Source organism: Ctenopharyngodon idella, chromosome 1 (genome assembly GCF_019924925.1).
Source record: "Ctenopharyngodon idella isolate HZGC_01 chromosome 1, HZGC01, whole genome shotgun sequence".
Classification (NCBI taxonomy): domain Eukaryota; kingdom Metazoa; phylum Chordata; class Actinopteri; order Cypriniformes; family Xenocyprididae; genus Ctenopharyngodon; species Ctenopharyngodon idella.
Window position 1 is genome coordinate 41391449 of NC_067220.1, and position 16045 is coordinate 41407493.

Here is a 16045-nt window from a genome sequence, read left to right on the forward strand (position 1 = left end):
TTTAGCAGACATTTCAAACATTCCATATCATAGGCAGAGGTGTAAAGAGTACCTGAAAACCATACCTGAGTAAAAGTATAGATCCCTTAGAGCGAAAATTACTCCATTACAAGTTACAAGTCACCAATTCTAATACGACTTGAGTAAAAGTCTTAGAATATCTGATTTTAACAGTACTTAAGTATTTTACTCATACTGAATGTAGGTTTAAAAATGCACTAGTCCTCACCACCTCAATCTTGCAATAAATCAAGGTGGACACAATAGCCTCTTGAACGTCTACAAACTCTCAAGTCTCAGTTAAGCTCAAGTGCACAAAAAGGCCATAAGTAAACCAAAATCCTTCAAAAAGGTCTTGTCAATATAGCAGATAAATAAAATAAATTTAAGTAAAATTAAATAGTCAAAGTCTACTTGCACTGGACGAGCTGGTTTCGGCTTCATCACTGACTGCATATCCTCATCTAATAAATCAAACACCTGCAATTCAGCAACTACCTTCTAACACAATCGCATTCATGTAAAGTAGCCTTATTGACAAGTTTGGGTGAGTAAAGGCAAAACACACAAGATATAGTACCTTTGATGCCTTTAGATGTTGATAGCACTTCTTTATAGCAGAAACAAACTGCTGCAGAAAAAGTTTGGTGCCATGCAAAATGTAATGTGTAATTGCTTACTCATCACAATGGAGTAAAAAGTACATTTACTTGTTCAAAAATGTAGTCAAGTAGAAAGTAAAACTTGCTAATATCTTTGATACTCAGTAGAGCTACAAAGTAGCCAAAAAGATACTTAAGTACAGTAACTAATTACATTTACTCAAATACTTTACTCCACTGGTCATAGGTATTTATGGAATATGTCCGAAAGATTTTGATAACTGAATGGATCATTTTGCATGCGATGGCTCACATGAAGAAAGAATGTTTAGAAGTTGTGAAGAGTTTGACAGTTTCACTGAGAATCAACTCATTAGTTTTGATCAACAAGTCATATGCATTTGTCATTGTGCAAATGGTACACAATTGTACTTTCTTTTTTGCACACATGTGCCAAAACAAATGTAATTTGCTAAAATCGATAAGAAATTCAAATCTTATGTGAACAAGAAATTAATTGTTCAGAGATCTGATCTTATTGTTTTTAGGGAAAAAAAGGCTCTTTTGAGAGTTGAGCCAAAGCGATTGAGGACAAACTAATATTTTGATAAAAGACCTCTGTGGTCATTTAAAACATCTTTGCTTCTGGGAGCAGTATTACAAGAGTAGTAATTCAAGATAAATACTGGTATTGTCTAGTATTTATGTTTTAGACAGTGTATTAAGAGTATTTAAATATATATATATATATACAATCTGGCGTACAGGAGATGTAGAGATTATCACCAATATCAGACCTGATGATCGTCTGGTGCTGGAGTCACATGAGGATCCCATTGATGTGACATTTCTGGAGCTGGTTCACACTAACGGAGACTCAACCGCTACTGTACGAACCATCGAACCACTGGACGCTGATGTACTAAAGGTTTGTTTCACTATTAGATTTGTTAGATAAAGTAAATAAATATAAAATGAACATAATAATTCTTAGATACATACAGACCTTATGTAATATAATATAATATATATATATTACTTTCATGTGTCATATACTGTATGTCCCTTTGTGTGTTTTATTTCTTCCAGTTAGGAGGAATTTTGTCTTATTCAGTCACCTGCTCAAACACAGGGGTATGTTAATTTAAACAATAGCATAATCCAATCATTCAATAAGGCATAAAGCATTATAGAAATTAAAATTAAGCAAATAAACGTCCATTATAAAGTCTTCATTGTGCATTTCAGAAAACAAATACCAGGACATTAAATCTTGAGGATGTCAATGACAATCCTCCGATCTTCCAGAGTAAATCATACAACACCACAGTGTCAGAGGTGTGTGTAATGTCATCTTTATACAGCAGTAGTGTGTTTGGTCACTCAGAGACTCACATCTCTTTTTAAACCGTGTCTTTTGCTCCAGGCGACGGCTGTGGGTTCAAGTGTGCTCAAGGTGACAGCTGAAGATGCAGATATTTATCCAGTAAACAACAATATTATATATTCTATACTGGTGAGTCTAAACTGAGTCTTCATGTATTTGATATATTACATACACAACAGGCTTCTACAAATCTCATTGTTTCCACACCTCAACCTGTTAACCAATCTAAAAATTTCTTTAAAAAAAAATTGTTTCTAAAAATTCTAAAATAAAAGTTACATTTCCAGTATACGGCTCCCAATCAAGTTATTTTTTATAAATATTTTAATGGCCAATCAATTCAAATATAATATATATTTTGAATAAGCTCATATATAGTTCATATTTAACATCATTGCATTCAGTTCTTTTTTAGGAAAAAAAAGTAAGTAGGAAAGAGCGGGGTACAACACTTTTTGATGTTCTCAGTTTGTGTAAATCCACTTGGGGTTCAGAGTACCTTTTTTTCCATGTTCATACATGTCTAGTACAGTAATGTGATCTTGTTTCATTAATACAATGTATTCTTTTTTTCTTTATTTATTTTGAAAGAAAGGAAGTGAAATGTGACATCATGTCCAATAGGTGCATTGTTGTAACATATCCAGATATGACAGTTTAAAATGTTACCTGATCTAAGCAAAAATATACAAGACAAATTAAAATATTTTGTCAATGAAATACAATTGTTCACATTTTCATATAAAATATTAGCATTTTTAAACAAATAAAAATGAACTAATTTTGGAATTTGACAATGAACACACTGCAAAACACAGCTGTACAACATAATTCAAAACAATAGATGAAGAAACACATTCAGAGAAACACAGAGCTGAGCTCACACATCCTCCTTCCCTCCACACACACACACTGCTCTCACAGAACAGGTGACAAATAGACGAGCCAGAATGCTTTACTTTTCGGGAAACATTGAACTTTGATTCTCAGTCTTTATTCACCTGTTTCTCATGGTTTCTCAACAGAATAAAAGTAGTTATTGTGAATTATATCTCTAACGTCAGCAGTACAGTTCTAATAGAAGGGCACATTGTAATGCAGTGTTACACCAGGACCCATGTACGCAACTGAGATTTAGTCCTGGCTAGTGTCTTCTGCTAGTTAGTTAGGCATTAAAGAACTAAACTGTTAAAAACAGAATGGTCATTGAAATAACAGATTTGTCTCATTTTGAATAAACACTAAAAACTGAAATGAAAAATTAACTTCAGTAAGAAATTTACTTTTGCTATGGTTAAATGTTCAGAAATATCTTCCAAAGATTTTTTAATTGTGGCTATACTCTTGTAAATAAAGTAAATAGAGTTTTGTCATGTGTAGTAGAAATTCCCCTATGCACCTGACTTAAGTTAACCTGGGGTGTCTCCTAATCGACGCTTACAAATTTATCCTCTCCTAATCGACATCAGCTGAGTCAGATGACGTCTCGCCCCTTATGAACACTATCACTTGGGAATAAGGCCTCTAGTGTTCCAGAAAATCCCCCTGACCAAAAGAGTACAACAGTTTTTATAGAATAAGTCTATGACAAAGGTGACATGATTAATTACTGTAACGCTTAAGGATCAAGGCAGATGAAGAAGATACAGGGTTTATTACAGTAATCCAAATAGTAAAGTCAACTTGCGAGACCATGCAAACATATAACACGAACAATACTGGACCCAGAACAGAACACAGGCAGGAACTAAATACACAGTGATGATTAACTAAAATAATAGTTATTTAAAGTCATTTAACAGCAACATAATAAAATGTGAAAAAATCAAGGGTTTTGAGTACTTTCGCAAGGCACTGTATATACAGTATACTGTAAATCAGACAACTGTCTAGGTTTTGTTTCCTCTCTTGTTATATTCAACACACACTAACTTTGGCCCAAGTGCTGGTTTGTAATGTTAGTTATGATTAATTAAAAATGAATTAAAAAATAATTAAGAATGATAGCATGTGTGGAAACGTTTAAACCATGTGTGTTACAACTAGCCCTGCATGTGTTAGGTTGTGCCCCGCTCAGCTCTATACATAAATTTGAGTGTACATAAGCTCAGTTTGTGTTTTATGGATGTTCTCATTTAAATCATATGTCTTGACAGCCTCCAGCACCAGATGAATTTGAAGTGAGAGATGACGGTAACATCAGGTTGAAACAACGTCTGAACTACAACAATGCTCAACAGTACATCTTCACTGTGGAAGCTAAAGTAAAGACAAACTCTCTGACATCCTACTCACATCCATTTTATTGAGTATTGTTTTACCCTTAAAGGAATAGTTCCAAAAATGAAATATTCTCTCATCATTTACTCATCCATAAGTAGTTCCAAAATTGTATGACTTTCTTTCTTCTGTGGAACACAAAAGCAGATGTTTAGCAGAATGCTGAAACTGCTTTTTTTCATACAATGAAATTTTCATTTTTAGATATAACCCTATGTTTATTTGCAGGATGTAGGAGAACTCAGTGACACCACAACAGTTACAATAACAGTTGAAGATTTTGACAATCTAAACCCTTATTTTGATCATAGTCTCTACAAGGCATCCATTCATGAAAACCAGGTAAATTACGTCATGATCAATACTTTAAACTCTTGTCTGATCAAACAAATCAAACCCTCCATGTCTTTTCTTTCCATGTACAGATAGGACAGTTTTCAGACATCACTCCTGAGGCCATAAAAGCTCAAGATGGTGACACAGGCATCAACGAGCCTGTAGTTTACAGCATAACAGCAGGTGCTCTTAACAGAAGATTTATAAGATTAAATGTTTCTACTACTAGTTTCTGGACAGACATGATACACAGCAAAAACTCCAGTGTTAAATTAACTCTCTTGGTAGTATAAGAGAGTTAATAACAGTGTTGCCAGTATATAACTGTTTTTTAACTTACAGTTTGTAACTGTTAAAATACATTTTGTGGGTGTGTCTTTTTATCTTACACCTTTAACCCTTTCAACCCCACAGGAACATCCTCTAGTGTCCACACTACAGAGAAAAAGTAACATTGACACTGTGTTGCAGTGAGATAATTAAGTTAATATTTAAGTGATGATTGAGCGCTAATTATGAACACCTGCTGTTAACAAGCAGAACCACTGAAAAGAGGAACAAGAACGGAATATACGAGCAGAAATTACAACTATCTTCAGCCATTACACATTATTACACTTTTTACTGACCAGTTTAACTTTATTTCTACAGAAGATCTTATTGAGAATTAACAGAAGTTTAGATGTTGATGTTTTATTGAAAATGTTTGGTTTGATGTCACCATTGAGGAGATCAGCGTTTGCTTTAGTTGAGCCCTTGACCCATGACTTTTTTTTTTCCTGGCTGCTTAAACTATTTTTGCAAGTCACATTTATTATGGCAAAAGCAAATCTCGATTTAAAAAAACAAACAAAAAAACAACAACATTGAGTGCTGATAGTTATGTGTTGATGAAGACGTAACCATCACATAGTCTTTTGATTCACTGAATTCATACTCTGTTTTATCCATTGTTACAATATTAACAGACTAACACTTTACATTATCACCACTGTGAAACTACAGCAAGAGTTTCTTTTTAAACACCATGCACAAAAACAACTGCAGCATTATTTAGACACACACAGATATAAAAAATCAGCACATCAATCTCAACAATGGTGGCAATAAAGCTGCATAATTTATTCATGCTGCAGTGCATGCTGCAGTGCATGCTGGGAGTTTTGTACTATGCTGGCATCCAGCATGCATTAAACTTTTGGATGTCACCATTGTTAAGATTCATAGTCTGATTGTTGATGTCTCTGCTGTCCAAATTATCAGACTTATATATTTTTCAAAATATCTGATTACTGAAATGTTGCTGGTTCTTACGCTCTTGAATCACAGATATAGTATAATCAATAAATATAAAATACCAATTAAATCAAAGACTAAACACAGAAAGAGTTCAGTGAATTAAACAAGTCCAAGATGATTACAGGACCATCACAACAGCCAAAAAACCTGATCAACTTCATGTTGGCTTTTTCCTGCCATAACAAATGTGTTTTATAAACACTCAATTACAGCAGCCAAGGAAAGTTAATGTAAAAGAGTCAAGAGCCCAGCTAAAGCAGACACTGGTCACCATGATGGTGACTGCAAACTTCAATTTTTATTTTCAATAAAACATCAACATCCAAATCTGTTAATTCTCAACAAGAACTTCTGTACATGTATGAAAGAAATAATGTCAAACTGGTTTGTAAACTGGTTTGACACTCAGTGTGGCTGAAATCAGTTGTAGTTCTTGGGTTTCTGCTCGTCTCTTTTTTCTGTTCTTGTTTCTCTGTCCTTCAGTGATTCTGCTTATCAGGTGTTCATCAGTGTCTGAATTCATTCTTTTCTTTTCATTCACTCTGTAAAGTGGACTATATTAGTGAACTAATGTAGGGTGTGATTTGGAGCACAGTCTCTGAGTGACCACTTTGAACAATGTCAATTCAAAGTGTGTTCTTGTTGGCTATTTTCACAAAAATGACAAACATTACCCAGAATGCATTGTTTTCTACAGTATATTACTATTTTAATGGAAAATGGTTTGTTACTGTCAGAATTTGGCCATTTTTTTTACAGCAAGGTTTAACAGTGCAGGCGCCACTTTTCTGCATAATGGTAACCACAAAATTCAAAAACACTACAGAAACTCAGAGGTGTAAAGTCCAGGGGTCAGAAAGTAAAAGTCCTGCCATATTTTTTATTCCACCCACTGAAGCCGTGTTAAAGTTAATGAGATAATTAAATGATAAATTGAGTGATGATTGACCATTATTGAAGGCACCTGATGTTAACAAGCAGAATCACCGAAGGAGAAAATCACAATTTTGATCATGGAGATCAGGGTTTGCTTTAGTTGAGCTCTTGACCCTTGTTTTTTTAATGTTAGATTTTGTTTGGGCTGATGTAACTGAGTTATAACAGCCAGACAAGCAAAGAGAGAGAAGATGATCAAGTGGTGTTGGTTATGTTTTCACATAATCATTATTTGATCTGAATCACTGAACTCATTTAAAGCCCAATCTCTGAGTTATTTACATTATTGATTACAACAGCACTGTGATTCTACAGCAGAAGATCTCTTATTTTAACGCTTTGATACTCTTGAATATTGTCTCATGTATATTCCCAGGAGAGTTAATTTAACAGTGGAGTTTTTGCTGTGTAAAGCTAGATAATATGGAGGTGTGTATAAGGATGTAGTAGGTCTATATGGATTTTTTTTAATGGCCAGTTTCAAAATGGACAACTAAAGTGTGGGGTGGCTGATGACTGAAAAATATATAGGCCTAAAGGCCCTTTCACACCAAGAGCAATAACTATAACGATAACTATATTAGCATCCACATTAGCGAACGATATCATTCTGTTAATTTTAAGTGCGCTCTGCAGGTTTGTCATCTGCTGCATTAAATGCTCAAGCTCTTTAAAGCAGGATGGATTCTGTTTGGCTGTCAATGTTTTTATCATTTATCAGCTGAAAATAAAAAAAAAAGTGTTCTGAAAGTGAATTTAATGATATTGTTTCTCTCTGCTGTTATTGTTATAGTTGTGGTGTGAACTATAAGCTATTCTTATACTTATCATCCTTTGTGTGAACGGGCCTTAAGGGAGGCAAAGGAGGCAAAGAATCACCCAATGTGAAATGCATTAAATCATGTAATTCACACCTAGCTGTGGATTATCCCATTTATACCATGGTCACCAGGGTCATGCATAGATGTTATGGGGTGCAGGTGCTCAGGTGAAAAAAGGGCACCCCTCTTATAATTATTTATAAAAAGTAAAATTACATATTGTTGATCATCTTTTAATTAATTACACTATTTAACACTTCACACTAACATTTATCAAAATCCATTTATACAATTGCCTAAATAATATTATGAGATTAAACTCATAAACTTGAATGTTATTTGGCCCTAAATAGAGACTACACGACAGCAGAATATCTGAGTACAGTGAAAGACTATAAATTAAGAAGAATAATGACGAGGTACAGACTGAGCAATCACACGCTGACTGTAGAGACAGGCAGATACAGACAGCGCTGGCTGCCCAGAGAGAGCCGCATCTGCCTGTACTGTGACTGGGAGAAGTGGAGACAGAGCAACACTTCCTCACCAGCTGCCCAAACTATGAGGAAATCAGAAAGACATTTTATCCAGAATTTGAAGTAGTTTGCCCTAACTTCATAAAATTAAACAATAAAACACAAATTCAGCATTTATTAGGTGAAAAAAGAGATTGTATCCTACTAACAGCAAGATACATTGATGCCTGTCACAAAAAGAGGGATTCGACTAATCAGTAATGCACTCACGCACACAAACACACAGACTCACGCACACACACACACTGAATTCTAAATTGTTCATAGAACTCTAAAATGTTGATTGATTGTTCTACTTACTTTTTATGTATGTATATGTAATATATGTACATGTATTTTGATTTACTGTAAAAATTAGAAATCAAATGCTTTGGCAATACATTGTAACAATTGTCATGCCAATAAAGCACACTTTGAATTTGAATTTGAATTGAGAGAGAGAGAGAGAGAGAGAGAGAGAGAGAGACAGAGAGAGAAATGTGAATTACCTGGGTCTGTGCAGCATCTCTCTACAGCAATGAATCTGTAAGTTTAATTACTTCAAAAACAGTGACGTTGCCACCTCCTTGCTGAGATACTTAAAGGGTTAGTTCACCCAAAAATGAAAATTCTGTCATTAATTACTTGATCTTCGGAACACAAATTAAGATATTTTTGTTTAAATCCGATGGCTTCGTGAGGCCTACATGGGGAGCAATGACATTTCCTCTCTCAAGATCCATAAATGTCATTGCTCCCTATGCAGGCCTCACGGAGCCATCGGATTTAAACAATATCTCAATTTGCATTCCGAAGATTAAAGAAGGTCTTACGGGTGTGGAACGGCATGAGCGTGAGTAATAAATGACAGAATTTTCATTTATGGGTGAACTAACCCTTTAATGTTGTAATTCACAGGGCAGCATTAACAAGTTTTTGTGCTCCTGAATGTTTCTGTGTCTGTGCAGCGCAATCTCCAATCTCTGTGTCTGAGTGATGTGTGTGATTCTGATTTAGGTTTCTGATAATAACAAAGCATATATCCACATTTCTATTCCAGTCTTTCCAAATGAATATCAAAGTAACTTTGAAATCGATCAAAACAGTGGAGTCATCTCTGTGACAATGGCACTAGACAGAGAGGAAACAGACAAGATAACTGTTCATATACAGGTATCAGACTTTTCTTAAGGTGTTATGAATCAGAAGAGATTTCAGTATTGTGTTTGTTTATATTTTTCTCTTCATGATTTCTTTATAAATAGGCTACTCAGCAGGATGATGCCAGTAAGACGGCTAATGCTGTTGTGTCCGTCATCATTGAGGATGTGGATGACAACCCTCCGAAATTTGACCAGGATGAGTACACCGTATCTATTCTGGAAAATTCACCACAGAATCAGTTTGTGCTTCAGACTAGAGTCACTGATCTAGACCTGGTACTGTTCCAGAAAACATCACTGTCTGATTGTTAAATAAAATAAATAATATAAAATTAAATAAAACATATATATAATTTATGCATATTTTCAATTAAATAGTTTATTTTTGCATCTTTGCAAATTTGAAAATATGACATGGACAAAAACTAAAAGTAAATAAATAACTTGGCAAAGAACTTAATAAGTGACTTCTTTTCTAGGGAGGATTTGTGGGAACATTCCAGATTATTCCGGAATCCGTACCTTTTTCCATCAGCCCTGATGGAACAATTCTGGTGAAAAGTTCTGCAGACCTAGACAGAGAAACCACAACCAGCTTCAGTTTTCAAGTAACAATAAATTTCATCTATCATTAGATATCAGTATGATTTTTCAGAAATGAAGAATTATAATAACATTATGTTTTCAAATACCACTGCATAATAAGCATGCCAGTTTTCTCTCCAAATTCTAAAGGTTGAAGCACAAGAAAACCCTCCTTCCACCATCAAAGCAACAGCCGACGTGACCATCATCCTGTTGGATGAGAATGACAACAGTCCACAGTTTACAACTTCTAAGTATCAGGGCAACGTTTACGGCAATCAGACTATCGGAATGCAGGTTGTCAAGGTGATAAATCATTGTTTTGTTGAGTCATTTAATCATTTTCCAGCACAGTCATTATTTTAGTAAATTTCTGGATTTTATTATGGAACCAGTATGTCATTATAAGATGACTACTATATCATAAACATTGGAATAAAGTTACTAACTAAACTTACTGTACATATATTTTCATGTAAGGTTGAAGCAACAGACCTGGATGAAGGTCCAAATAGTGAAATCAGCTACTCCATTGAGTTCGGAAATGAGGGAGGTTATTTTGGCATTAATGAGAATGATGGAGAGTTTACACTAGTTCAGACAATCCCACTGGTGGAAAACAAAATCCTTCAGTTTTCACTCTATGTGACTGCAAAAGATGGTAAGTTATCATGTGTGTTCTGGAAGACATTTGATGGAAGTATATATGGCTGTGGATACATTACTGTTGGCTTAAATACCATTTCACTTCCTTTACATACATTAGGGGGTGGCAGATCAGCTTCTGCAATGGTGGATGTCCAGGCACTTGGAGATTCTCATCCTCAGTTCCTTCAGAAGACCTACCAGGGACAAGTAGAGGAGGATCAGTCAGAGGCAGCCATTGTGAAGGTCCTTACAAGCACAAAGGGTTTCTTTATAAGATCTTCTATGAGGGACTGCTTCTGTAACTGATATAAAAACTATTGATGACAACAATATGGTCTGCTAAATGACAACCAGCTAACTAACAAATATTTATTTAAAGTAATAAAAACCAAAGAGATATTTTACCATATCTTGGTACACTTATGTATGGGCTCGGCCTGAGGACACATGCAAAAATAACAGATCTGGGCCACTTGGTTTCGCTATAACAGGAAATAATTCTTTAATATTTAAAAATGAATTAATAATTAGGTTGTTCTGATGGACTAGTGGTAGAAATTTTGTTAAGCATGCTAGAGGTTCTAGGTTCTAATCCAACCTTGACAGGCAGGTAGGACATCGGACCGAATTCAATGATTAGACAAACACTTTATGGTCCTACGCCTTCCACAGACAATATATACACATATAAATACATTTAAACCTCTTAACTTAGTGATTGCTATCAGAATGTGTAGAGACTTTGAACCAGCATAACAAAAAAGGTTTCTGGAACAAATCTCCTACCCTGCCTTTAAATGTTAATCAATTTTGAGTTCTCACGTACAATAACAATGAATCTGGTAAACAGTCTAATCATAAATCAATGTGTACTCTCTCATTCACAGGTGGACTTCCTGTCCATTGATCCTATTGTTCCTGTCATCTTAACAGTTGAGACTGAAGCTGACAAGTTCTCCATAAACCAGGATACAGGTGTTCTCTCGACCAAAGTCAAACTGGACTTTGAGGAGGAGAGCAGGTACACTGTGCAGCTGTCGATATCGGATGGAACTAACCGGGACGAGGCATCAGTCCTGGTCGAGGTGCTGGACATAAATGACAACAGTCCAGTTTTTAAAAATCACCTTGCTACTGTCTCAGTACCAGAGGATCACACGGTGGGAAATGATGTAACTTCTGCTACAGCCACAGATGCAGATGCAGGGTTTAATGGAGAAGTGCGGTACACTCTCCTGGGAGGTGCTGGAAGGTTTAATGTTGACCAAGAAACAGGAGTGATAACTCTAGCAGCTCCACTCGACAGGGAGACTCAAGATGCGTACCACTTAGTAGTCACTGCCCAAGATCAGGGTCGCCCATCACACTCCACCACCACCACTCTGGACATCTCCGTGACGGACATTAACGACAATGCTCCCATATTTTCCAGACAACAGTATGAGATCACAGTGTCTGAGCATGTTGAAGTAGGAAGAGCCGTGGTAGATGTCATGGCAACAGACAAGGATGATGGTGTAAATGCTATCGTGACCTATCACATTGTCAAGCAGGAGCCTTCTTCAACATCACCCGTCTTTATCATTGATGCAGAGTCTGGTTCCATAAGCCTTGCTGAAAAGCTGGATTATGGAAAAGCTAAGCGCTACACTCTAGAAGTGGAGGGACAAGATGGAGGAATCCCTGTTCTCACTGGCAGTGCTACTGTAACGGTGTGGGTGGAGGACGTGAACGATAAAGCTCCTGTGTTCAGTAAGGACCAGTACGACGTGTCCGTCTATGAAAACCTTGCAGGTGGAACTGCTCTGGTATCTTTGGAGGTTACAGATGAGGATGAGGTGAGAGAAGAAAAGCAGATATATGTAAACTACACAAGACCTAAATAACCTTCAAATTAACCATGTAAACTTCCATGTAAGGTTTTGTCAAGCCAACGTTCCAAGTTTATTTTGATGTACAGGTACTTACCTTTTCTAGTTTTCTTTCCAATCAGGGAGGGTTCTCTAAAGGTCATTTTATCATGGATAGTGATACCTTCATTATCAACAGTCAAGGAGTCATATCACTCCAGAGCGACGCCACCTTGGATAGAGAAACTGTAGACAATTACAATATACAGGTACAAAGCAATCACATTCATTTCCAACTATTTACGAAATGTTCAGGATGACTTTTCATTCTGAATTGCATGTTTATATTGTCTTTCTCAGGTAATAGCTGTAGACCAGCCTGTCGATGGTTTAAGCGCCACAGCTCAGGTCATCATCACTGTTCTGGACGTCAACGACAACAACCCACAATTCCTTCCTTTCCCAGAGACCATTGAAATTCAGGAAGGTGCGTACACACCCTCATCACCTGGAGAGGTGTGCGAAATCTTAGTCACAGATGCTGATATTGGAGACAACGGACGTGTCACCATCACTACATACTCACACAGTGAACTATTCAGATTCAGAGAGGTGAGGACATTGACCTATAAACATGGCAATGTATTGTCAGATGTTCAGATCTTATTTAAATAATAAAAAAAATATATATTTCCTTCTGCTCTTTAGGATGGGACTCTACTAGCTATCAGTGAGCTGGATCGAGAGACACAGGATATGTATGATGTGATCATTGTTGCTGTGGATCATGGGATGCCACAGGGAAATGTAATTTCCTCTTCTTTTTACGATTTCCATAATGTCACTGTGTATGTCAATTCAGTTTTGTGATTGTACAGATTGGTACATTTTTTGTCACAACCTCAGCCAACATTCCTTCAGTTTGTTCATGGACTGCAAGTGCATATTGCAAATGTAGAAAACAATCGTAATAACTATCTCAAAATGCAAGCTCCAATCTGAACATCAGGCTTTATGCAGTATACAGAAGTCAGAGTGTAAATATCTGCCAGGATAGAAACCGTGTTCCAAGATAGAACATGTTGCTTGATTTTCCAGTGTTTTCAAGCTTCATGGAATCAAATCTTTGAAAGGCTTTCTAGGGTCTTCCTGGAGAGCTACCTTCCGCAAGAGTTGAGCTCCAACTCTAATCAAACTCTCCTGAAACAGCTATCCAGGGTGTTCAGGATTACTTAACAATTACAGGCAGGTGTGTTAGAGCAGAGTTGGAGCTGAAAGCTGAAAGGTTGCTCTCCAGGATCAGGGTTGGCTACCCTTGGTCTAAAGTGGGGGTGTCCAGTCCTGCTCCTGGAGAGCCAATGTTTAGATTCTACCTGCCCCAACACACTTGACTGAAGTTTCTAGTTATTCTGAACACATTGATTAACATGGTTTAGGTGTATTTGGTTAGGGTTGGAGCTAAAGTCTGCAGGATGTTAGCCCTTTAGGAGCAGGGTTGGCTACCACTACTCTAAAGCAGAGGTTCTCAGTTCTCAGTTCTCAGTGAGAACCCTTGATATAAAAATTACATCCCTAAATGACACATATAGCAAACCCCAGGCAGATGTTTTTTTATTATTATTATTATTTCGCGCAGATGATCTAAGTGGGCTGCTCTTGACATCTAGAATTTGCACTGTGGATCCAACTCTATGTCAATATTAAAAGCTCTGGATTCCTGACTCTAATACAGTCGTTAAGCTTGATATTAGACAATGCAAATATGAACTTTTAGTCTGTACTAAAAAAGGGTTGCTTGGGTTCATTTTCTGCAGAACATCACCACAGTGAGGATCAATATCACAGATGTCAATGATAACGCTCCAGTTTTCAGCTCTGACACCTACAGCAAAAGCATTCTGGTTAAAGACGCCAAGGTTGGAGATGTGCTGCTGACGCTCTCGGCCACAGATAAAGATGCTGGAAGCAACGCACTGATTAGCTACAGGTAAGCTTAAGACTAAACTTCCATTTCTTTAGGATCAATAATATAAAGGCAAAACCATGTGTAACGTACGTGGGCCGGTAAGAGCTGTGCGAGTAAATCTCATTCCCCTGATCTCAAGAGGCGGTCTATAGCGACTGTGGCTAGAGACTGCAGTCTTTATCCTGCTTGTTAGAGCACCCAACTCCCATTCTGGCAGACCCAGGTTCAAGTCCTACTTAGAGCGGGTAGTTTGAACCAGAGTGGTTACATTAGTGCCATGACGCGGATGGGAGTGAGTGCAATGGACGTAGGCCGGTAAGCGCTGTGCGAGTAAACCTCACTCCACTGATCTCAAGAGGTGCTCTAGCGACCGACACTAGAGACTGAGGTCTTTAGCCTCCTTGTTAGAGCACCCAACTACCATTCCAGCAGACCCGGGTTCAAGTCCTGCTTAGAGCGGGTGGTTTGAACCAGGGGGGTTACACATGAACACACTTACCTACATGACATCTTTTTTAAGGTGTATGAATGTTGTCTTTCTGTAGGTTCTCTGAAGACTCCTCAATGGTTGCACTGGATGCTGAAACAGGAGACATCACTTTGACCTCTGACCTTAGCAGGGTCACAGAAGACACACTGCTAATGCTTACTGCTATAGCAACAGATCATGGAACACCACCAGGATCTGATGAAGGTTTGGGCTTGGTTTGCATAATTTCTTTTAGTAAATCTGGTGTTAAAACAATTTATATAAAATAAGCAATTCTTATTTGGAGCAGTTAAATCCCCCTTCAGTATTCAAGTCTGATTTGATGATTTCTTCTGATTTCTCTCTGAAGTCTTGATCTACTTCAAAATTGCCACTTTCACTGAAAGTGTGGCTTTTAAAAGCTCCTCCTACAAATTCACAATAAAGGAGAATGAACCTGAGGCCTCAATAGTGGGCAAGGTCAAGGCATTAACAGGTAATCCACTGGTTACGGTCAGTTATAACATGAAGTCACATGAGGATGTCTTCTCTGTGGATGGTGAGGGAACCATAAAAGCTCTCAGACCGCTGGACAAGGAGGAAGAGGAGTGGTACATCCTCACAGTAGAGGCCATAGACTCCAGAACTCCCCCAAACACTGCAGAGACAACGGTACTATTTTTACTTCAAATTGAGACCAGAAACAATCTCTACACATGTACGCAATTTATGTTAATGCATAATATATATTTATATTACAAGTATAAAATTTGTGTTAATGCCTGCTGTATCTCCATTAAAGCAACATTGGGAATGCAATTTGTATTGCATTTGCATTCTGACATGCAATGACACAAGCTTGTGTAGCTTTGTCTACTTACATAGAGTATGTTTTGGCCTAAGCACATCAAAGCCAAAGTTTCTCTTCTTAAAAGAAATCTGGCACAGAGATTTGACTTTCTTTCTCTTTCTCTCACTATCCTCAGGTCAGCGTTCAGGTTGAGAATGTGAATGAGGCTCCTGTGTTTGATGCTGAAATATATAAAGCAGAAATTTTCAGTATCTCTCCATACAAATTCTCTTTAGTGAAGGTCCAGGTAAGTGTGTATTAATAGTGGCTGGGCATAGATATCAGCTATGAATGCAGTGGATGTACTCAGATCTATAATTAGTGGCGTTCACTAAGGC

General features: G+C 37.1%; 1 protein-coding gene across 8 annotated transcripts in view; it reads left to right on the forward strand.

The window, feature by feature from the left end:
• LOC127513524 (protocadherin Fat 4-like) overlaps window positions 1-16045 on the forward strand; it is a 97902-nt gene that overhangs the window by 28333 nt on the left and 53524 nt on the right. For 2 of the 8 annotated variants that reach the window (XM_051895449.1, XM_051895432.1), the window contains exon 6: window positions 2029-2118. In XM_051895449.1, the coding sequence (XP_051751409.1) occupies window positions 2029-2118 (90 nt within the window). Of the gene's footprint in view, window positions 1-1369; window positions 1531-1691; window positions 1737-1850; window positions 1941-2028; window positions 2119-4145; window positions 4254-4497; window positions 4612-4694; window positions 4789-9236; window positions 9350-9441; window positions 9616-9818; window positions 9948-10074; window positions 10231-10404; window positions 10586-16045 lie in introns of all 8 variants that reach the window. The other 6 variants (XM_051895440.1, XM_051895425.1, XM_051895406.1 and 3 more) reach the window with 5 other exon arrangements.